The sequence below is a fragment of the Oncorhynchus keta genome, chromosome 29 (genome assembly GCF_023373465.1).
Source record: "Oncorhynchus keta strain PuntledgeMale-10-30-2019 chromosome 29, Oket_V2, whole genome shotgun sequence".
In the NCBI taxonomy this organism is placed as follows: Eukaryota; Metazoa; Chordata; class Actinopteri; order Salmoniformes; family Salmonidae; genus Oncorhynchus; species Oncorhynchus keta.
In genome coordinates this window covers 29,240,760-29,265,992 of record NC_068449.1, presented here as the reverse complement: position 1 = coordinate 29,265,992, position 25,233 = coordinate 29,240,760, and the positions used below count along the sequence as shown (strand labels likewise).

Here is a 25,233-nt window from a genome sequence, read left to right as displayed (position 1 = left end):
CCTCCTCATATCTTCCTCCCTCCCCTGTCCTCCTCTTCCTCCCCACTCCTTCTTTGACTTCCTGGTCTGGTCCCCTCTTCAACCCTGGTACAACCCTCCTCATATTTATCATCACAGAGCAGCACTAGTCCTGGTCTCCTCCCCATCAGAGAGGATCCACATACAGCAGATAGCAGCCAGCCAGGGTGACAGGCATCAGGGAGGAATTTTTCAAAGCTGTCATAACTAAACCGTGTGCTGGTGTCCATGACTGTGAAATATGGCCGGCCAACGCCCTCCGATATGATTAAGTGCTGTATAATCTTTTAATGGATTCAAACAAACTGAACTGGAATGCAGACACCTCAGTGTGAAGAGATATGCATTAGATGGAGGAGTGGAGGAGTCGGGGCACAGAGGGCAGTTGGTCGTGCCTTTGTATAGAATATTATTGTAGCTGTCAGGTTTTTTCAACTATTGTTCTCTGATATTTACCCACTTTAATGGAAGGTAGGTGTGGGTTTGTGGAGAAATTGCTTTTGACTCTGATGGCTCCTATTAGTCATAATGCCAGAACAAAGCTGTGTGTTTGTGTGTGTGTGTGTGTTACTCAGTTGACTTGCCTCCAAAGTGTTGTGTGTGATTTTTGTTGGTTCCTTCAGAGCCCACCTATATCACGATGGCGCCCCCTACCTGTCAGTCATTAGAGAACTGCTCCCTGTCAGAGAAGGACTGCTTATACGGATTCCGACAGAACCTGAACAGCTGTCGCACCTGCCACTGCAAGACACGTGAGTACTGGGCCATATTCATTAGGGTACACAGCGGAATACTTTTTAAAACATTTTCCAATGTAAAATGAAAATGTGCGTTTCTTATGACACAAATCCAGGGTGTGTCCTTGTTTCAGTCCATTTCCTTCCTTTTGGTTCACGACGTGGTTTGGTCTGACGTCTCGGTCAGTGAAGCCTGTTTTGCAATATGTCTATTATTTCCTCTCACCGGATTGGTTTACACAGAGGACAGAACTCGCCCTGGGCCAATGACATTGAGACATTGTTCTCTGGTGCTCTCTCTCTCCTTCCTGACTGTCTGACTGTTTCTATGACTATACCAGTCTGGGACATTATCAGACATGGACTAAAGGAACACTGAGGGTAGACTCAGACATCTTGAAAGGGCTTTTAAAAACAAAGATGCACAATGTTTTGTATCCCTGCCTGTCAGAAAAGAGCATTATCATAAGTCATGACTTCTGAGTTTCAGTAACAATTCCTCATTTTGAGTATCTCTCAATGAAGACATATTGACTTTTAGAACTATTAAATGACTGTTAGGTGTTTGGCTATAAACTGATGTCTGATGTGTTTCCGTCTGTGTTTTCCCTACAGGAGAAGAGCTGTGCAGTGCCCTGACCTCTGACTGTACCCTGAAGTGTCCATTCGGCCTGCAGACAGATGCCCACGGCTGTGACGTATGTCAGTGTCGCCCCAGACCCAAGAAGTGTAAGGCTGTGGTTTGTGACAAGGCCTGCCCCTTCGGATTCATGTAAGACAGCACTTCTCTCGCTCCCTCCTTCTCTCCCTTCCTTCCCTCCCTCCATTCATCCATCCCTACCCCTTCATCCCCCTCATTCCCTCCTTCTCTCCCTTCCTTCCCTCCCTCCATTCATCCATACCCCTTCATCCCCCTCACCCCTCCATCATCATCCCCTCATTCCCTCCTTCTCTCCCTTCCTTCCCTCCCTCCATTCATCCATCCCTACCCCCATTCATCCCCCTCATTCCCTCCTCATCATTCCCTCCCTTCCTTCCCCTCCCTCCATTCATCCATCCATCCCTCAGCCCCCTCATTCCCTCCTTCCTTCTCTCGCTCCCTCCTTCTCTCCCTTCCTTCCCTCCCTCCATTCATCCATCATCATCCCCCTCATTCCCTCCTTCTCTCCCTTCCTTCCCTCCCTCCATTCATCCATCCCTACCCTTCATCCCCTCATTCCCCCTTCCTTCTTCCCTCCTTCTCTCCCTTCCTTCCCTCCCTCCATTCATCCATCCCATTCATCCCCCCATTCCCTCCTTCTCTCCCTTCCTTCCCTCCCTCCATTCATCCATCCCTACCCCATCATCCCCCTCATTCCCTCCTTCTCTCCCTTCCTTCCCTCCCTCCATTCATCCATCCCTACCCCTTCATCCCCCTCATTCCCTCCTTCTCTCCCTTCCTTCCTTCCCTCCCTCCCTCTCTCTACCTCCGTCCTTCTTCCTCTCCCGCTGTCTTTACCGACACTCTACCCACTCAGACACACTTAATAACAAACATGCTGATTCCCCGCTCTCACACAATTATCATATAGTTTTCATTCCAGCACCCCCACGCTTTGAAATATGAAGCGGTTCAAAATTGGCGTCGTTTCAGAGTCAATTATGCCTACATTTGCCAGTCACTTTCAGCCGTTATAAAGCAGTAGATCTTCACAGAGCTAGACAGACTGACAGATGGTCAATTGCAATTGAAACCGCGGCTCCTTCACACGTATGTCACAAATGACCCTGGTTACATGCTTTGCCTGTTATGCTTAAGTGAGTTGTACTCCTAAACGGACAAAATGATAACTTTTTCCTTCTCCACAACTCATTTTGGCTGAACCGGCATCGCGTGTGGAGTTGACAGCTTCACCCAGGTTACTGATTGGGTTTTCTGTGTTGCTGTTGCACACCGTAAAGGATAGCCTCTGATAGTGAAACTGAAGGGCTAATCTTCGAACAGGATGTTCTTTTAGCTCCTCCAAATGCACCTGGCCCCTAGTACCGTGCATGTAGGCTCACCGCACCGAATACACAGATTTCCATTTACTCAGAAGTACATCAGCTCCACACACACACACACACACACACACACACACACACACACACACACACACACACACACACACACACGCTCATACCCCCTATGCTTGCTGTGCATAAAACTCACGTGTAGAGCTATAAAACAGAAGCTTTCATATACAGCACTGTGTAAAAATGGACAATTTACAGCCCATGCCCAACAGCCATACCACCTTCTGATTTAAATTAGTTTGGAAAATAACTCAAATATTACAATATGACTCAATCTCAGTCTCCATTTGATGAGCTTGTTAATAGATAATCCCCCCCCCTACATCAGCTCTACTGATTTATTACATTACCATAGTTAGAGAAGCAGATTATGTGTGTCAGCGGTTCAGAATGGTTCCGGATACATGTCTAACTCACTACTGGACAGCTACGGCTCCTTCACTCCTAGCCAAGTTAAAAGGTACAATCTGCAATAGTTACTGATGTTAAATGATCATTTTAATGAATGATGTATTGACTATTGAAGAATGTAACTTATAATTGCCTCACAGCTGTCTTACTCCATCAGAGGCCAAAATATAAAGTTGTTTCCCGGGAATAGATTTACAGCGGGGCTATAAATGACAGTTTGTGGTTTTAAAAGGACAATCTGCAGTTAATACGATCTAAATGATGTAAATGTATTTTTGGACAAAAGAATAATGATACATACCCATTTGATTCTTGAAGAATATAACTTGATGAGCTTAGATAACACTGTCATACCCCATCAAAACCCCCAGACATAAGATTTCTTTACTCCAATGTTTGGAAACAAAGTAAATTGTATGACCGGATGACTTCTTTTTTTCAACTGCAGATTGCTCGTTTAAAGACCGCTTCTCCCTTGTAGTAATAGTAGTACACCTTCTCTTTCATAACATATTGTCTAGTGGGCAGCTAGCAGCTTTTCTATAATGCCCCGGGGAGGCCGGTCCACCTGCACTATAATCCATCTGCCCTGTATCTTAACTGTGTTGTGGACCAACCAGCCAGCTGGCCTGCTAGGAATCATTATGACAGAATAGTTATGGATATGACAGAGAGTAAAACGCTTAGGTGGCAGGCAGTGTCCTGTCCACACATTTACCTTCCTATCATAAACTAAACTCTCCCTCAACAATGGTCTGTCACATACAGTAAAGGTGTTACTCGGCTGGTCTGTGCCTGCATTGAACCAATCGTTTCTCTCTCTCTCTCTCTCTCTCTCTCTCTCTCTCTCTCTCTCTCGCTCTCTCTCGCTCTCTCTCTCGCTCTCTCTCTCGCTCTCTCTCTCGCTCTCTCTCGCTCTCTCTCTCTCGTTCTGTCTCTCATCTCCCTTCCTCTCTTCCTCTCTCCCCCTCTCGCTCCCTTCTTCTCTCTCCCCTATCTTTCGCTCTCTCATTCCTTTCTCATGAATGAGTGTGCACGGCGTGAATGCTTGCATCTAAGATTCTAATTTTAGATATCTATTTATGCGCCGTCAAAGTTATAGCTTACACCCTATGTTCGAGCAGCAAAGTGTTTCGTTTGAATAATTCAACGGGCCGCCGTCTCCAATCCGTACAGACTCTATTGATATTCCCCACAACTGAAATGGCCCTTGATAGCTCCTTATCACCAAACCAAATGTGGATTGTACATGGCTGTTCCTCCTCAATCTTATTATTCATGAGATAAGAGAGTGGGCAGGAGAGGGAGAAGAGGGAGGATAGGAGGAGGGGCGGGAGGGAGGGATGAAGAGGGGGAGGATGGAGGGATAGAGGAGGGCCTGGATGGGACAGGGGGGATTTGAAACGTGAATTTTGATTTAGGAAAGGAAAGGTGCTCTGCTCTGTCTGGTCAGAGCAGCGAGCCACAGAGCGAAGCGTTTGTTTGATACGTCCCCATGGTCAGTCATTTGTGCCATCTGTTGACACGCGTGTCAACACACACAATGCCTCTTTCTCTCTCTCTCACACACACACACACACACACACACACACACACACACACACACACACACACACACACACACACACACACACACACACACACACACACACACACACACACACACACACACACACACACACACACACACACACACACACACTCTCTTATCTCTGTCCTTGTTTTAACTGATGACATTGGTGCTGCTTGTCATTGGCACCTAGCTGGAACGTACACACTGCCTGTCTCTGATATGCAAATATGTGTGTGACTGTTTGCTATGTGTTTACCTCTCCATGCAATGACAAAAACCATGTCACACTAATGACACAGATACCACGGCAAACCAACTTTTTCTGCTGTAAATTAAAGCATGTCACACAAACAAACACAATGGCAAACTAAAAGTTGCCGGGCGTCATCTGTAATCGGTGTTGTTGTTTTATTGAGGTGAGAGTTGAAACCATCACAGCTTAATATTATCACGTTCACTATAGACTACTGGAGCGTGCACAGTCTTATTTTAGCACAGTTTTCTGTCATTCATGTTTTTTTATGTCAATTTAATGGCACAGTATTTTGGCTATTTATTCAACTGGAATTGATGTGTGATTACAGTTCTACTATGTGATTTGGTATATTGTTTTTCCATAAGCTGAAATACAAGCAATGTTGTAAGCTGCTGCGTAAAAATACATGTCAAATATGATGAGGGTTTGCCAGTTAGTTTGGTTTTGGCACCAAACATTTTGTTTGCGGCTCAAATCAAATTGTATTTGTCACATGCATGGTAAACAACAGCTGCAGACTAACAGTGAAATTCTCCTTTTCCAACAATGCAAAGTTAAGATAAAAAATTTAAAAAATGCAATAGAAAAGAGAAATAGTGACACGAGGAATATATACACAGGGAATTTCTGGGGGGCCTTACTCTGCCTGGAGTAGAGGTCTTGGATGGCAGGGAGCTCGGCCCCAGTGATGTACTGGGCCGTACTCACTATCCTCTGTAGCATCTTGTGGTCGGGTGCCTTTGTAGTTGCCGTACCAGGCGGTGATGCAGCCAGTCAAGATGCTCTCAATGGTGCAGCTGTGTAACTTTTTTTCAGCCTCCTGAGGGGGAAGAGGCTCTGACGTATCCTCTTCAGAAGTGTGTGGGTGGGTGTGGACCGTGTTAATTCGTTAGTGATGTGGACACCGAGGAACTTGAAGATCTCGACCCTCGCCTCTACAGCCCCATCGATGTGGAAGGGGGCCCTCTGTTTCCTGTAGTCCACTTCCAGCTCATTTGCCTTGCTAGCATTGAGGGAGAGGTTGTTGCCCTGGTCTCTGACCTCCTCCCTATAGGCTGTCTCAATTGTCGTCGTTGATCAGTCCTACCACTGTTGTGTCGTCAGCAAACTTGATGATAGTGTTGGAGTCGTGCGTGGCCATGCAGTCCTGGAAAACAGGGAGCACAGGAGGGGACACCCTTTAAAAAATATATATATTTTACCTTTATTTAACGAGGCAAGTCAGTTAAGAACAAATTCTTATTGACAGCCTAGGAACAGTGGGTTAACTGCCTGTTCGGGGGCAGAATGACAGATTTGCACCTTGTCAGCTCGGGGATTCAAACTTGTAACCTTTTGGTTACCGGTCCAACGCTCTAACCACTAGGCTACCTGCCACCCCAGTTTCTACCCTTGAGGGGGTAGAAACTGTTCAGGGTCCTGTTGATGGTCGGCATGACGGATGTGTTGTTGCCTACTTGTTGCCTACTTGTTGCCTACTTGTTGCCTACGCCTGGGGGCAGCCCGTCAGGAAGGCCAGGATCAGGTTGCAGAGGGAGGTGTTTAGTCCCAGGCTCCTAAGCTTGGTGATGAGCTTGGAGGGGAAAACGGTGTTGAATACTGAGCTGCCGTTTGTTGACTAAAAGTATAACTACAAAGTGATCACTAATGATCCTTAACAATAAAGTTAAACTGAAGAAATGTAAATGCTTACTTTATTTGTCCTCGTAGGCTAATTGTACAGGGGACTTTCATGTTTCCTGGTCGGAGATTCCGACAGGCAAACAGAAGGGTGTTCAAGAGCTCAACTGTGTTGTGGTTCATGCAAACATGTTGATTTTCCCGGGGGAGGAGTGAAGTGTGAAATGGTAAAATATGTTCCATGATGAAATGCATTGTGGGTACAATGTATTCTTCAACCTTTCATATCCTGTGTTGGAGGGAGTCAGACTATACTGTAGGCCTACTTGCCGCAGCTCATGCAAATTGCTCTCAGGCATTATTGAGGCTTGGGTTAGGTCAGTGCAGTGACTTATGTTGCTCTTCTTCCTATTGTTGCTCTTTGTACATATGTTAAGCACTTTTGGCGCCTATTTATTGTCAACATTGCCTATAAAAGCCCAAACCTTTGGCAGAAAAACTGATGTCCTTTCTGCCTCCTCACTGCAACACCCACCGTGATGGCCATTTTGGCCACCCTCACGGTTGTGATCTATAACCAGTGATGCTTCGCATAGCCACGCTAGCTTCATCCAGAGTGGCTCGTCATGTGGTTGCTAGCAAGCCAACAGCATGCTAGGCAGTGCTAGGTATCAACAGCCAATCTAGCAGGGGCTAGAAGCCATAGCGAGCTTCGATCGGTGTATTGCGCCGAGTATTTGAGTATTTGCATAAAATTCCGCTTTTAGCCCTGTTCACGCTCCCTCGCCATTTTCGCATCGTCTAACGTCCCCCCAGACACTTCGCTTCTCATCGCTTTTCTTCCAGTGAAAATGAATGGCCTTTGTTGTTATATCTATCACCTGACACCATCCCTAGTGGATATGGGCCGTCCCACTCAGCAAAGGTGGATTTTATAGGCGCTCCGTTTCAGATACTGTAGAATATACTATTATAAATTAGGACCTATATTTTCCAACCTTGTGAATAAGTGATGTTAACCTCTCTCTCCTCTACTCCCATCAGAAAGAACAAGCATGGTTGTGACATCTGCCGCTGTAAGAAGTGTCCAGAGTTACCTTGTGACAAACCCTGTCCAATGGGCTTCCAGCAGGACGAGTTGGGCTGCCTGAAGTGCCAGTGCAGAGGTGAGTGCCATCTATTGATAACCTCTGATACTTTTGCGTTCATCATTTAGATGCTGCTAATAAAATACAAAAGTTCTCCAAACTCTCTCCTCTCTTTCCCCTGTCAGACTTGGAGAACCACTACCAGTACCGAAACTTTATAACTATTCTGCTGTCAGTGTTTTCTTCTTTCACATATTACGCCCATAGAGAGTTGTCTGGAGTAGTCTCCTGCTGCCAGTCAGGCCATCTGGTTATTATTTTTGTTTGCATCATAGACAGCACCTTCACCAACCAAACTTTTGTTGTGATGGATGTTGAGGATATAGAATATTACTAAGGATGTGTCATGAAAGGCACCCTATTCCCTTAATAGTATACTACTTTTGATGGCCTGTGGTCAAAAGTAATACACTCTATAGGGAATAGGGTGCCATTTGAGACATACAGTATTGTTACATCTTTGGTGTGACCAGATGGCAGGCTGGGGGTCATCTCCTCCACACAGATCTATTATTGATACTTCTCTTGTGTTCTGCTGTGATTTGCACTAAATAATGAACTCCCTGTCAAATATTAATGAATGAGGGTTCAAAACATATCTCTTTTAATGAGAAAAACATTTAGATCTGTCTTTTTTTTTGAGCCATCCGTCCCTGTATGGCTCAGAATCTCAGACAGGATTTTAATCAAGGTGTTTTTTTTCTCTCCCTGATAATGATTTGTTCCTGGTTGGCGACTGATCCTGTAAACCAGTCAGTGATTGGTCCGCCTAACACTGTACACTCTTAGAAAACAGGGAATCATAAAAGGTTCTTCAAAGGGTTCTCCCATGGGGACAGGTTCTAGATAGCACCTTTTTTCTAAGAATGTACTTTACAGTGTTAGGGTTAGGGTTGTGCTGGTAGTTGTATCTCTAAAACATGTCCTCTTCCAGACCAGAGCTCCTCATCAGTCGCCCCATCAGTGAAAAAGGGCTCATGTCTGTCCATGGATGGAAGACGGCACGAGAATGGGGAGAACTGGCACGATGGCTGCCGGGACTGTTACTGCCACAGTGGCAGGGAGATGTGTACCCTCATCTCGTGCCCCGTGCCAGCCTGCGACAGCCCTGCCATACGGACTGGACAGTGCTGCCCATCCTGCCCAGGTAAGGAAACCTAAAACAACCTAATGAAATAAGGAAACAACTGTGCACAAAAATATTGCCGATTTTTCCATCTTCTTCATTGTTTCATGGTGATACTGTTGATAATACAGTACATACTAATGAAAAAGCTGTTTCACCTTTGACCATGTGCTCACTCTTCCGTTCCCCTCCCTCAGATGAGCCTAGCTCCCACAAGCCAGACCTGGGGGACTCGTCAGTGTGCCTGGCCCCGGGGGGAGAGTACTTTGTGGAGGGGGAGACGTGGAACATCGACGCCTGCACCCAGTGCACCTGTCACAGTGGGCGTGTCCTGTGTGAGACAGAGGTGTGCCCGCCCTTGCTCTGCCAGAGCCCAATCAGAACGCAAGACTCCTGCTGCCCTCACTGCCCAGGTGAATTTTAGTAGCCGCTGGTTATTCAAGTTGGCTTCTAAATACTTTGGGTCTTTCTATATACAGTATCTGAGTCTGTGGGGCAACTATAATATTATGTTATAACGGCAGCCTTATCTTCATGCTTAAACACAGCCTAAGACCTAAGCCGTATATATATATATATATATATATATATATAAGGTAGAGATGAATGTGAAGGGGGATAGTGTCTCAAGATAGTCTTAACTGAGCTGAGGTCCTAAAGTAAATTATAGCTGCAAAGACCTGGCATTGAGAGAGATGCTATTGTAATGTTTACTATTTGCCTTGGCTCTATTTCCAATACAACAATATGGCTTGTTGAGGGGGACACAGGGGGGAGAGAGAGAGAGAGAGAGGGGAGAGATAGAGGGGGGAGAGAGAGAGGGGAGAGAGAGGAGAGAGGAGAGAGAGAGAGAGGAGAGAGAGAGAGAGAGAGAGAGAGAGAGAGAGAGAGAGAGAGAGAGAGAGAGAGAGAGAGAGAGAGAGAGAGAGAGAGAGAGAGAGAGAGAGAGAGAGAGAGAGAGAGAGAGAATAGTCCAGAATCAAACTGTAGAGAGAGCGAATGAAAAGAATGTGCATAATGCATAAGTTATGGAGCTCGAGACATGAATAGTGCATGAGAAAATGGAGACTTAGCAAACCAAACATGAAACAGACAGGGGTGCTTTGGGCCTTGTTAGAGTAAAACAGTGTAACAGCACAGAGATGCCTGGAAGGCCACCAACTCAACTCTCACATGGATATTTTTGTTTGTTTCCATCTCTTAAAGATGTACTATGCAGAAATCGCTCCGTATTTTCTGGTTGCTAAGATTCTAATACTTCACCTAATTTCAGTTTGCGACAAAACAAGCAAGTATAGTGTAGAGAATCATTGTACCATCTAAACTGCTGGGAATGATATTTTCCATAACCACAAATATTCTAGTATAGAAAAAGTGCACATAGAACAGATCTATAGAGACTGACAGATCTATAACTCACATTTCTATGTGAATTTGGTCGGGTCGCCCAAAAAGTTACATATTGCATCTTTAAGCTGTTTGTTTGAGATGTTTTAGCTGAATATACCAAAGACGCAAAGATTCTACCATTTGAATGTCATCAATATTTTAAGCCCTGGAATCCAACCCATGTATTCTTGTCAGATGAACCAGTTCTGTTGGCTTCCAAGAGCTACAGTCACATCTAAAGAACACATCTTTGAAAGTATACCTGACTGAGTGCAGTCAGTTGATCCTGACTGTGTGTTTTTCCTTCTCTCCTCTATAGACGAGCCCATCACTCCCCAATCTCCCAGTAATGACAGCATGCCCAGCTACTGCAGGAACGAGGAGGGAGACATCTTCCTGGCCGCAGAGTCCTGGAAGCCCAACACCTGCTCCAGCTGTGTGTGTCTGGACGGTCAAATCAGCTGCTTCTCAGAGTCCTGCCCACCTGTTGGCTGTGCCAGGCCCGTGCTACGCAAAGGACAGTGCTGCCCCTATTGCCTCGGTATGCTGCACACAGACATGCAGGGACACACACACAGATAATTGGTCCTACCTGTACTATAGACAATGTGGGGAGATAAGCAGAGTAAGCAGATTTTACTATCCTTGTGGGGACCAGAAGTCATCACAAGGAAAAGTCTGACAAGTGGGGCATTTCGCAGGTACCCACAAGGGAAAAGGCTATTTTAGTGGTTAGGTTTAGGGTTATGGTTACAATTAGAGTTAGGAGTTAGGCGTTAGGGTTAGGTTAAAGGTTAGGGTTTTAATAGGATTTTAAATGGGAACAAATTGTTTGGCCCCCACAAGGATGGTAAAATGAACGTGTGTGCTGGCGTGCATGTATGTGTGCATGTCTGTGTGTGTATGTGTGTCTGTGTTTGCGTGAATACTGAATGAGTATCTTCCATATGTTTACCTGTCCCCAAGGTTGATCCTATTTGATCTTCTCACGTGTCTCCTGACAGATGCCACACCGCGAGCCGTGTGCCACTTCAATGGGAAGACATATGCAGACGAGGAGCGCTGGGACATAGACAGCTGTACACACTGCTACTGCCTTCAGGGACAGACCCTCTGCTCTACTGTCAGCTGCCCCGCCCTGCCTTGCCACCAACCCACCATAGTGGAGGGCAGCTGCTGCCCCATGTGTTCAGGTGTGTGTGTGTGTGTGTGTGTGTGTGCACGCGCATGCATGCGTGCGTGTGTATTTGTTGCCATTCACTCTCATTGCCTCTAATGAATTCCTTCCCCCTCAAACATACAGTACACACACACACACACACACACACACACACACACACACACACACACACACACACACACACACACACACACACACACACACACACACACACACACACGTGTTCACACTCCCTTGCAAAATTATGAATTGTCTGGTCATCAGTATTACTTAAGCAATAAGGCACGGGAAGGTGTGGTATATTTGCCATATACCACAAACCCCCAAGGTGCCTTATTGTTATTATGAACTGGTTACCAACGTAATTAGAGCAGTAAAAATAAATGTTTCCTCATGCCTGTGGTATACGGTCTGATATACCACAGCTTTCAGACAATCAGCATTCAGGGCTCGAACCACACCGTTTATAATGCTATTAATATCATAGCATTGTTGAATACTCATTTCTGATTGGCTTGAAAGGCATTCTAGAGCATGCATTATTTCCCTACAACACACGGTATCAGCACAGCAGAATTCAAAGGCTATAGTTCATTCTTACATGTTCTATATTTGAGCTGCTTTTGAAAGCAAAAGTCTAAGTGAAAACATTATTGGCATTGTTAGATAATAGCAAGCTAGGACTGAAGATTCGGTGAGCTAAACGAGCAACGTCTGATTGGTTACCAAGGCACCCACTATCGCTATCTAGTAAACTTGCTAGCTACTTCAGTGGATGTTGAACACATTTCTACCTGCAAATGAAAACATTTCTAGCAGTAAATGTGTTAAATTATACCCATGGTATAAAAGGGATTATCAACTAGGGGCTCTGTGCTTTCTCTGGAAAATAATACAACTCTGTGGAAGGTTAGATCCACTCTGCTAGAAGGCATAGCACCTCGTTGATTTCCCCTTATGCATATTCCCTTCACTACTTTGAAAGAAGGACTATAAAAGAGTGCAGATGTCCTCCCATTGATGTTGCTATGTATTCACACCATGTTCCTCAAATATTTATTTGGTTGACTGTTAAGTAATGAGTTGAGTAATTGAGGAGGACAACCACAGCAAACACACCTTCACTGATATTAATAGTTGAATGGAGGGATTAGGGTTTTACTGGGCTGTGTGGTGAATTAACATGCATTGCCATGGCTAGAAAATAGCATTGATCATAGCTCCCTCTCTGTTCTCTATGTCACTGCTCGGCCCTGGATCGATGAGATGCAGCAGTAGTGTAATTATAAAACTCACAGCAGAGCTCTGAGGAGAACGCCACTGCCCGTAATTCACACCAGCTGGGTTCAAATGCTATTATAAATCATTTCAAATGATTTATCTAATCTTGATTGAGCTTGGCTGACTTAAATGGAACCAATAGAGTAGTGACACGTGGGGACATTAGATGTGATTGGGTGGAGATGAAATGCATAACATCCCCTCTTTTCTCAGAATCAGGCTCAATTAATAAAAAGCCAAAGGTCCCTCACTCACCGCAGCTCACTCACCACTCACTGTTCAATACCTCTTCTCGTTATTATTCCTCTCTCTCTCTCTCTTTCGCTCTCTCTCTCTCTCTCTCTCTCTCTCGTCTTTACCTAACCACGTGTTTCCATATTATGTTACCTCATAGAGATGTACGCACCAGCACCCACCAACGTGCCCATCGAGAAGACAGACCAGCATGGAGACAGGAACCAGCCTGCCTGGCCCACACGCAGTGAAAATGACATCATGCCCCAGTTCAGAGGTCAGAGTTCAAATCAAACACTTCCTGGTCTGTCATGCTGCTAAATAAAGCTCCCCTACTCCCCAACTCACACACCAAACAATTGATTCCCATTCAAAATTGTATTTTCCCTAACCCTTAACTTAACCCAAACATTAACCCTAACACCTAACCCTAAACCTAACCTGTGATCCTAAATCTAATTGTAACCCTAACTCTAAACCTAACTCCTAAGCCTAAAATAGCCCTTTTCCTTGTGGGGACCGGCGAAATGTCCCACCTCTCCCCCACCAAATATGAGGATTTTTGTTCCACACAAGGATAGTAAACCCAAACACACACACCCAAACACTTGACACATCCCCATCATTAGCAGGTGCAGTGGGGGAGAGGAATCTAGAGTGTCTGTCTCCTTGGTGCTGCTGTAGCTGCTAAATGTTTTTGCAGACGGCCATATGAAACTCTTCATTCAGGAGCAGAGTCTGCTCTTTCCTTTTAACTGCAATCTAGGGACTGATTCAATTCTCCATAACTCTGCTATGCCAAAGCATGTCTAGTGCTGTTGGTGTGTTGCTGGGAGGATGCCACACTATTGTTTAGTTTCTAGAACACTTACGTTGTGAATTGATACACATACCACTTGAGGTTACAGCAGCCGTTTTTTAAGACATAAAAAAGTATTTTCTGAAATCCTGCACCTACCAACGGTATGAGGATTATATATAAACATGCCAACATCTCATGATAAAGAAAGGTTTGAGTCCCCTAATGTTTGTGTGTTCCCTTTGTCACAGGGGACTTTGGTAGTCTCCAAATGCCCTATCTGGATGGGAAGACCCCAGTTCCCAGTGAGGACACCAAACTGCACTCTGTGGCTTGGGTGGCACTGCCCATCGTCATGATGCTCTTCACCATCACAGCTCTGCTCTACGTCAACCAGAAGAAGCAGTGGATCCCTGTGCTCTGCTATCGCACCCCCACTAAGGTAAGGGGAGACATTACCCATATTTACAGTACATTCGGAAAGTTTATTTTTTAACTTGCAGCCTTATTCTAAAATGGATTAAATATAAATGTATTTTTTCCCTCATCAATCTACACATAATACCCCATAATGACAAAGCAAAAACAGGTTTTTAGACATTTTAGCAAATAGAAAATTGAAATATCTTAATTCATATATCTTTACCCCTACAAATCAGCTGGGCAGACAATCTGGACCCTCTCTTTCTAAAATTATCCGCCGCAATTGTTGCAACCCCTATTACTAGCCTGTTCAACCTCTCTTTCTTATCATCTGAGATCCCTAAAGATTGGAAAAGCTCTAGACCCAAACTGTTACAGACCGATATCTATCCTACCCTGCCTTTCTAAAGTCTTCGAAAGCAAACTGAACAAACAGATCACCGACCATTTCGATTGGCACCGTACCTATGCAATCTAGTTTCCGAGCTGGTCATGGGTGCACCTCAGCCACGCTTAAGGTCCTAAACAATAGCGGAGAAGGTATTGATAAAAGACAATACCGCCATTGATAAAAGACAATACTGTGCAGCCATATTCATCAACCTGGCCAAGGCTTTCGACTCTGTCAATCACTGCATTCTTATCGGCAGACTCAACAGCCTTGGTTTCTCAAATGACTGCCTCGCCTGGTTCACCAACTACTTCTCAGATAGAGTTCAGTGTGTCAAATCGAAGGGCCTGTTGTCCGGACCTCTGGCAGTCTCTATGGGGGTGCCACAGGGTTCAATTCTCGGGCCAACGCTTTTCTCCTTATACATAAATGATGTCGCTTTTGCTGCTGGTGATGCTCTGATCCACCTCTATGCAGATGACACCATTCTGTATACTTCTGTCCCTTCTTTGGCACTGCATTAACAAACCTCCAGATGAGCTTCACTGCCATACAACACTCCTTCTGTGGCCTCCAACTGCTCTTAAATGCAAGCAAAACTAAATGCATGCTCTTCAACCGATCGCTGCCTGCACCCGTCCACCTGTCTAGCATCACTGCTCTGGACGGTTCTGACTTAGAATATGTGGAACTACAAATACCTAGGTATCTGGTTAGACTGTAAACTCTCCTTCCGGGCTCACATTAAGCATCTCCAATCCAAAATTAAATCTAGAATCGTCATCCTATTTCGCAACAAAGCATCCTTCACTCATGCTGCCAAATATTCCCTCGTAAAACTGACTATCCTACCGATCCATGACTTTGGCGATGTCATTTACAAAATAGCCTCCGACCCTCTACTCAGCAAATTGGATGTAGTCTATCACAGTGCCATTAATTTTGTCACCAAAGCCCCATATACTACCCACCACTGCAACCTGTATGCTCTCGTTGGCTTCATATTCGTTGCCAAACCAACTATCTCCAGGTCATCTATAAGTCTTTGCTAGGTAAAGTCCTGCCTTATCTCAGCTCACTGGTCACCATAGCAGCACCTACCCGTCGCACGTGCTCCAGCAGGTATATTTCACTGGTCACCCCCAAAGCCAACTACTTGTTTGGCCACCTTTCCTTCCAGTTCTCTGCTGCCAGTGACTGGAATGAATTGCAAAAATCACTGAAGCTGGAGACTTATCTCCCTCACTAACTTTAAGCATCAGCTGTCAGAGCAGCTTACCGATCATTGCACCTGTACATAGTCCATCTGTAAATACCCCACCCAACTACCTCATCCCCATATTGTTATTGTTTTGCTCCTTTGCACCCCAGTATTTCTACTTGAACATTCATCTTCTGCACATCTATCACTCCAGTGTTTAATTGCTAAATTGTAATTATTTCGCCACTACGGCCTATTTATTGCCTTACATCCCTAATCGTACTACATTTGCACATACTGTATATAGACCTTTCTATTGTGACTATTCTCCCAGTCCCTGCCGCTGAAAAACATCCCAACAGCATGCCACTAACATGCTTCACTGTAGGGATGGTGCCAGGTTTCTTCCAGATGTGACGCTTGGCAATCAGGCCAAAGAGTTCAATCTTGGTTTCATCAGACCAGAGAATCTTGTTTCTCATGGTCTGAGTGTCCTTTAGTTGCCTTTTGGAAAACTCCAAGTGGGATGTCATGTGCTTTTTACTGAGAAATGGCTTCCGTCTGGCCACTCTATCATAAAGGTCTGATTGTTGGAGTGCTGCAGAGATGGTTTGTCCTTCTGGAAAGTTCTCCCATCCACAGAGGAACTCTGGAGCTCTGTCAGAGTGGCCATTGGGTTCTTGGTCACCTCACTGAGCAAGGCCCTTCTCCCCCGATTGCTCAGTTTGACCGGGCAGCCAGCTCTAGGAAGAGTCTTGGTGGTTCCAAACTTCTTCCATTTAAGAATTATGTTCTGTGTTCTTGGGGACCTTCAATGCTGTAGAAATGTTTTGGTACCCTTCCCCAGATCTGTGCCTCAACACAATCCTGTCTCTGAGCTCTAATTCCTTCGACCTCATGGATTGTTTTTTTGCTCTGAGATGCACTGTCAGCTGTGGGACCTTATATAAACAGATGTGTGGCTTTCCAAATTATGTCCAATCAATTTAATTTACCACAGGTGGACTATAATCAAGTTGAAAAACATCTCAAGGATGATCAATGGAAACAGGATGCACCTGAGCACAATTTTGAGTCTCATAGCAAAGGGTCTTAATGCTTATGTAAATAAGGTGTTTCTGGTTTTTATTTTGAAAAAATGTGCCAACATTTCTAAAAACCTGTTTTCGCTTTGTCATTATGTGTGTGGATTGATGAGGATTTGTTTTATTTATGTCACGATCGTCGTATGAAGCGGACCAAAATGCAGCGTGGTATGTGTTCATGATGATTTTTTAATAACAGAAAGCACAGAAAGCACTGAACACTGAATACAAACTATACAAAACAATAAACGAATAACGACCGCGAATAACGAAGCTATGATGAGAACTGTGCTGACACAAGCAACTAACATAGACAATCACCCACCAACAAACAGTGAAACCTAAGTACGATTCTCAATCAGAGACAACTAATGACACCTGACTCTGATTGAGAACCATACTAGGCCGAAACATAGAAATCCCCAAATCATAGAAAAACAAACATAGACTGCCCACCCCAACTCGCGCCCTGACCATACTAAATAACGACAAAACAAAGGAAATAAAGGTCAGAACGTGACAATTTAATCAATTTCAGAGGCTGTAACACAACACAATGTTTTTTTTTAAAGTCAAGGGGTCTGAATACTTTCCGAATGCACTGTATGCCTGGTTGGTTTCTGTCCTGCTTTACTGCAGCCTGTGGGTTGTAATATAGTTGACGGTATAAAACGCCAGAGAATATCATATCAGCAGCTTATGGAGAAGGATACATGATCAATGTCTTTACTTTTGAATATAGAACTAATTGAATGTAAAAAAAATATGACTATTACCTAGAATGATTACATTGTCTAGCTATATAGTAATGACATAGTAAATACTCTATGTAATACAGCCTGAGCAGAGCCTTACTGAGAAATATAAAATAGTATGAAAATACAAATAAAATCCATATCTAAGGCTCTGAGCCTAACTAGATTGTTATCTGTGGAGGTAACTAAATGTGTGTGTGTCCTCTATAGCCCACCTGCCTCAACAACCAGCTGGTGTATGTGGACTGCCAGAAAGGTACCAAGGTGCAGGTGGACAGTTCGCAGCGCATGCTCCGGATCGCCGACCCTGATTCTAGGTACAGCGGTTACTACAGCATGCAGAAACAAAACAACTTCAACAACCTGCAGGCCGACAACTTCTACCAGACTCAGTGAGACAGACTGGCCTCGCCTCGCGTCCTGTACTCAGCAGTCAGCAAGCAGCCAAAACCAGAGAGAGAGAGAGAGAGAGAATGAGAGAGCACCTTACCTACAGTACCTTCAGAACAACTATGACTTACCACAGACAGACAAAGACATGTCACCAAACCTATAAGATGACAAGATCACTAGCAAACTAGCAAAGATCACTCCAAACAAAAAAAAAGAACAGACAGACAATTGACAATGTCCTCAAGATTAATAACAAACCAAACAAAATAGAATAGAATTAGGATTATGATGACACAATGGGAGAACCAGAATCTAGACTTTCCCTAGATTATTATTATAAAAAATGATTGTGTGTGTGTGTGTGTGTGTGTGTGTGTGTGTGTGTGTGTGTGTGTGTGTGTGTGTGTGTGTGTGTGTGTGTGTAAAGTTAGATATGAAGCTTTGGGATTAGGACAAACTGGGTATTTTTCAAGCTATGGTATTTTCCTGCATTCCTGCTTCCTTGAAAAAGGCCTTTGAAGAGATAAACCGAATAATCCAAGCTATTGTTTTCTGTTGAACACTGAACTTTTAGAACCAAAGCTCCTCTGACTGTCAAATAAAAATCACACCCTGTGAGAGCGAGGCTAGAGGAACGCTGTGGCCTGTCTGAGCTGAGCTAAGCCATGGCAGGACGGACTGACGACTGCCGGACTTCATGTGGCGACTCAGACGAAAGAGAGTGAACGAAGGAAAGAAAGAGAGGTCAGACACCGTAGACCCCATCACAGACAGACACCTCTCTCAGGTCTGTTCAAGCTGGACTATTCCTCCCTTCTTTCCTTCCTCTTTTCCTCCCCTCCTTTGAAAACGTCAAAATTGGCTAGTTGTCTTTTCTTTTCCTGTGGAACGTTACCTGTTGGAAAGGAAGTGGACAGAAAGAAAGAAGCGCCACTCGCTCCGTCACCAGGCGGTTGTTCTCCCTGGTCAGTCGTTTGGATTTCTAATATCTGTTTATTTTCCTTGGATGTTCTCATTTTCCTTGTCATTTTCAAATCTCCGTCATAATTTGGCTAAATGTATTTAACATCAAAGGAAAAGTTGACTTTCACTCACTCCAAACAATGGTGTCTTTTATTTTGGATAAAGAATAAAGGGGTTCCGGTTGATAAAGGCAGGATGAAGCGAGTGTATTTCTCGAGGACTTGCGCATATGCTTTATAAGTGCTGCTTTGCTTCTGTAAGTCTGTTTTCCACTGAGTCACACACACATAGAGATACTCTTTGGCTCCTTTAGGAAACACTGAGAATACAAGGAGACATAGTGTCATCGAATATGTTCAAATGTCTTTTCTCTTGGGGTCTCTGAAGACGAGCTACGGTAAAAGTAGCTCTTTGATATTTTTCCTCCTTCCTTTTGTTTTGTTTTACTGGCTGTGCGACTAACAAGTCTCCTCTTCTGGAGGCTGTTGCATCACCTCGTTTTACCCAAGCACCTTTGTTATTTTAGTCTTTGCAACAAACAAACAAAAAATGGTTTCAAACATTATAGGAACACTTATGTACATATTACTGCAACAGATGAAAATATTGTGTGACTATATATGTATGTATGTTGTGTATGCATGTATGTACGTGTGTCAACACACATTCATACATACAAGGTTTGTTTTCTTCACATATACATTTCTCCATTCATTTCCTATTGAATGTATTTATGATTGAGAAAAGAGATGTGATGTAATAATGGCACACCTGATGAGAACTAGCATTCCATTTGCCTTGCTTGTTTGAAAAAAAGTCAAAAAGAGGAGTGATAGAGACAGGACGGAAAAAAGACGAACATCAATCTTTTTTTCTCATTTATTTGATGTCAATTTTTTTTTTAACCCATTGTATGTCCATGAGGGCTTTGTTTGATTGGTCTGTGAGTTCCCTATCTATTTGTGTCAATATGCTTCCCTGAATGAAGCAATGTCCAAAATGCCAACCATATAATGACAAGTGAGTTCTGGGCTGAGCAGTACCAGGCTCTCTCAATCTTTTATTCTTCTCTTTCATTTGCTTCTGATGTCAAAACTACTGGAAAGTGGGTGGACATAAGCTCTGGGAGAGAGGGTGGGATGGAGGGATGGAGGAAGGGAGGGGTAGTAGTCGACTTGTGATAGTTTGTCTTGGGTGTATCTTAATCTGTCTGACAAAAATGTACGTAGAATCATACATCTTGGCACTTTTATATAGAAAATAACCTCTTGGTGTTTTTTTTATTTTATTTTTGTTTTTACAAATACTTTTCTTTGAAATAGGTGCCCTTAGTTTTTTTTCTGAGCCCTGTGGGATCCAGTGTTACAAATTAGGTTCCAGCTGCTTCTGAAAATTTGATCTGCAAAACCACAACTTAAAACTCTGCATAATAGTGTGTTTAATGTAGAACTGTAAAATTGGAATGTGTTACAAGACAAGGCAACTGTGTGCTTTAGGACCATGCGGATACCACCGAGCCGTCGGGTAGGCTGTTTGGAGTGTTTATCCGACTGGATAAAAAAATACAAAATAAATTATACCCCCCTCTTCTAAAACCAAAGTTGCGCCCCTGATTTCTAATGAGAGGGAGAAATATTTAACTTTCAAAACAGTTATTGCAACTGAAGCTTGCTCTTGTTCTAAGTTTTCTCCAAACATAGGACAAACATACTCAAATATACTGTATAACCAACAGCTACTGTATGTTTTCAAAGAACAGTTGATTGGTTCGATTCTCCAACCTATTATGCAGCTCTGTCATCTGGACACAAACCACGTTATTCAAACCCCACTTAAAATCCACATAAATTGAGATCGTTGAAGTGATGAATAATAGTGATTGATTTGATTATGTTCTATTGTACACACACGTCACCTTGACTGGCTGGGTTCTTTCTTATATGACTTGGCTGTAGGTTGCAGGACATGGCTCTACAACTCTTGGTTGAGTAAAGTGCTACTACAAGATAAGCATCTTATTCACAATGGGTCTTACAGGGTGAAATCTTTGTATTTTTCAGTGCATCCTCCAAGTATTGTTGTAAATACTTGAGCATCACTTGCCAAATCAAAAATAAACACACAAAAAACATGGTTGGAAAGAAAGAGAGAAAAAATACAATTTAATTTATTGTGTTAAATGACCGAAATAATTTATTAATGAGTAAGGTAATTGAACATGAACATAATAGGAGATGAAATGAAAATGCAGCTGAAATTGTGAAACTGTTTTGGTGTTGTGTTGGTCTCAAAGAGCGTTTAAATAAGTTTGTACTTTAGGCAGGTGGAGAAGTTGGAGGATCACAAGCTTCCTCATCTGTAATCAGGGTTTTTGGACACCTATGGACCTGCCTGATCCCAGGTCTGCTTTGTGCTGTCTTGCCAACTTCTATGGTCATTGTCATTGCACTTTGATTGTCACGCAGTGTGATAACGACCATATGAGTTGGCTAGCTAGACAACACGAACAGATCTGGGATCAGGCCAGATCTGTCTTGTCCACGCACAAAAGCCTGACGCCCTGATGAGCCTGTTCCTCTGTCCCAATAAAGATAGCCCTTTGAGATGGGAGGGATATCTCTTTGTCCCCATTCTTTCCCTTTTACTCTTTTAATTTACACAACTGCCAATCCCCTTTATAGGCTGTATAGTACCGTTGTTTTATGCTTATGTAAAAAATAACATGTTGATATTGATATTGATAATGATGATATTGCAAAAACAAGATCCATAAAGAGTGATAGATAAAAGACGTGGTTCTGAATTTCCCGTAGCAACAGCGGATTCTTTTGCAGGTTCCTGTATTGTTTTTGTTTCTTTCTTTGCAGCACAATAAATCATTTGAAAACAGACGTGTGGCTGTTCAGTACAATCATTATCAGTACTAAAAGTACTGGTGTTGTCATTCTTACCTCTTAGGGAATTTGACCTCCACCTGTCCACCTCCTCTCTGCCCACAGTGATTTCTGCCTCGAGCAGAAAATGTCGAAAAGCTGCGCCTTTCTCTTATTTTCTGCTTGAGGCGGAAATCTCCGTGGGTTCAGATGAAGACTAGAGGATAGATTCAATCAAATACATGTTTTCAAGGGGTACAAAAGCATGATTCCAAATGCAGCACTTTGAAAAGACACCTATAGGTCAAGCCATTTAGCGAGCACTGACTCAGTAAATGGGATGAATGCTACGGCACCAAAACCTTTTATCAGCCCCAGCCAGCCAGCTGAGGCAGATAAATAATGTGCGACCCACTTCCAGTTGTCTGCTAAGTGATACAGTACCTGGCTCGGTATGGCTCAGTAAGTAAGAGGAGTGCAAGGTTGAGGGTTCAACTCCCTCAGGGAAAAGTAAACTGCAGCTATAATAACCTTCGTACTCTATGTAGACTTTCCTCTTCATAGGAATTGTTTCTTAGCTGCTACAACTAAAAATAACACTGAGTGAATAAATTAGATTCCATCTCTCATTTTTAACAGTAACTGGTCATGTAGCTTCTCAGTAATGGACCAAAGTCAATGGCAGTATGTCTGGAGGTGGGTGAATAAGGGACTGGACAACAAGGTTCAATTACTGTCACGTTATCTGGTACTGTGCAGCACATGCGCAAATGACCAGTACAAGCCACTGGGAGGAGACAGAGATCTTTTAGAAAACTACAATGTCACGTCAAATTTAGCTGATAGCCACTTTCCAGTTCCTTCCATCTTCTGCACTACATTCACGTAATACATGTCTGCAGTTATCCCTATAGGATTAGTTTGACTTATATCATTCATTATCTTTTTACTAAATATATGTTCACGTATGCCATATTTGACTGATTAGGCTGTTGACAGTAAAACTAATTCATAACCTCAGTCACATCCAATCAGTGATGATGACGTGGTACAGGTAGATTAACATCCATTCAGTGTTGATGACGTGGTATAGGTAGATTAACATCCATTCAGTGATGATGACGTGGTATAGGTAGATTAACATCCATTCAGTGATGATGATGTGGTATAGGTAGATTAACATCCATTCAGTGATGATGATGTGGTATAGGTAGATTAACATCCATTCAGTGATGATGACGTGGTATAGGTAGATTAACATCCATTCAGTGATGATGATGTGGTATAGGTAGATTAACATCCATTCAGTGATGATGACGTGGTATAGGTAGATTAACATCCATTCAGTGATGATGACGTGGTATAGGTAGATTAACATCCATTCAGTGATGATGATGTGGTATAGGTAGATTAACATCCATTCAGTGATGATGAGGATTAACATCCGTGGTATAGGTAGATTAACATCCATTCAGTGATGATGATGTGGTATAGGTAGATTAACATCCATTCAGTGATGATGACGTGGTATAGGTAGATTAACATCCATTCAGTGATGATGATGTGGTATAGGTAGATTAACATCCATTCAGTGATGATGACGTGGTATAGGTAGATTAACATCCATTCAGTGATGATGACGTGGTATAGGTAGATTAACATCCATTCAGTGATGATGATGTGGTATAGGTAGATTAACATCCATTCAGTGATGATGACGTGGTATAGGTAGATTAACATCCATTCAGTGATGATGATGTGGTATAGGTAGATTAACATCCATTCAGTGATGATGACGTGGTATAGGTAGATTAACATCCATTCAGTGATGATGACGTGGTATAGGTAGATTAACATCCATTCAGTGATGATGACGTGGTATAGGTAGATTAACATCCATTCAGTGATGATGACGTGGTATAGGTAGATTAACATCCATTCAGTGATGATGCGTGGTATAGGTAGATTAACATCCATTCAGTGATGATGATGTGGTATAGGTAGATTAACATCCATTCAGTGAGGTGATGACGTGGTATAGGTAGATTAACATCCATTCAGTGATGATGACGTGGTATAGGTAGATTAACATCCATTCAGTGATGATGACGTGGTATAGGTAGATTAACATCCATTCAGTGATGATGACGTGGTATAGGTAGATTAACATCCATTCAGTGATGATGACGTGGTATAGGTAGATTAACATCCATTCAGTGATGATGACATGGTATAGGTAGATTAACATCCATTCAGTGATGATGACGTGGTATAGGTAGATTAACATCCATTCAGTGATGATGACGTGGTATAGGTAGATTAACATCCATTCAGTGATGATGATGTGGTATAGGTAGATTAACATCCATTCAGTGATGATGACGTGGTATAGGTAGATTAACATCCATTCAGTGATGATGATGTGGTATAGGTAGATTAACATCCATTCAGTGATGATGATGTGGTATAGGTAGATTAACATCCATTCAGTGATGATGATGTGGTATAGGTAGATTAACATCCATTCAGTGATGATGACGTGGTATAGGTAGATTAACATCCATTCAGTGATGATGACGTGATTAACATCCATTCAGTATGAGGTAGTATTAACATCCATTCAGTGATGATGATGTGGTATAGGTAGATTAACATCCATTCAGTGATGATGATTAACATCCATTCGTGGTATAGGTAGATTAACATCCATTCAGTGATGATGATGTGGTATAGGTAGATTAACATCCATTCAGTGATGATGATGTGGTATAGGTAGATTAACATCCATTCAGTGATGAGTGATGTGACGTATAGGTAGATTAACATCCATTCAGTGATGATGACGTGGTATAGGTAGATTAACATCCATTCAGTGATGATGACGTGGTATAGGTAGATTAACATCCATTCAGTGATGATGACGTGGTATAGGTAGATTAACATCCATTCAGTGATGACGTGGTATAGGTAGATTAACATCCATTCGTGGTATAGGTAGATTAACATCCATTCAGTGATGATGATGTGGTATAGGTAGATTAACATCCATTCAGTGATGATGATTCAGTGATGTGGTATAGGTAGATTAACATCCATTCAGTGATGATGATGGTATAGGTAGATTAACATCCATTCAGTGATGTGAGATTAACATCCATTCAGTGATGATGACGTGGTATAGGTAGATTAACATCCATTCAGTGATGATGACGTGGTATAGGTAGATTAACATCCATTCAGTGATGATGACGTGGTATAGGTAGATTAACATCCATTCAGTGATGATGACGTGGTATAGGTAGATTAACATCCATTCAGTGAT

General features: G+C 43.0%; 1 protein-coding gene across 2 annotated transcripts in view; it reads left to right on the top strand.

Annotated features, from left to right (window-relative positions):
* Positions 1-21,929, top strand: part of LOC118362683 (cysteine-rich motor neuron 1 protein) — a 127,924-nt gene extending 105,995 nt beyond the window's left edge. The window contains exons 8-18 of one of the 2 annotated variants that reach the window (XM_035743223.2): positions 642-770; positions 1,371-1,527; positions 7,715-7,836; positions 8,753-8,965; positions 9,142-9,357; positions 10,653-10,874; positions 11,338-11,526; positions 13,189-13,305; positions 14,079-14,269; positions 17,893-17,999; positions 18,650-21,929. In XM_035743223.2, coding sequence (XP_035599116.1) covers positions 642-770; positions 1,371-1,527; positions 7,715-7,836; positions 8,753-8,965; positions 9,142-9,357; positions 10,653-10,874; positions 11,338-11,526; positions 13,189-13,305; positions 14,079-14,269; positions 17,893-17,999; positions 18,650-18,677 — 1,691 coding nt within the window. In that variant the 3' untranslated portion in view covers positions 18,678-21,929. Of the gene's footprint in view, positions 1-641; positions 771-1,370; positions 1,528-7,714; positions 7,837-8,752; positions 8,966-9,141; positions 9,358-10,652; positions 10,875-11,337; positions 11,527-13,188; positions 13,306-14,078; positions 14,270-17,892 lie in introns of both variants that reach the window. The other variant, XM_035743222.2, reaches the window with a different exon arrangement.
* The last annotated feature ends 3,304 nt before the right edge of the window (positions 21,930-25,233 follow it).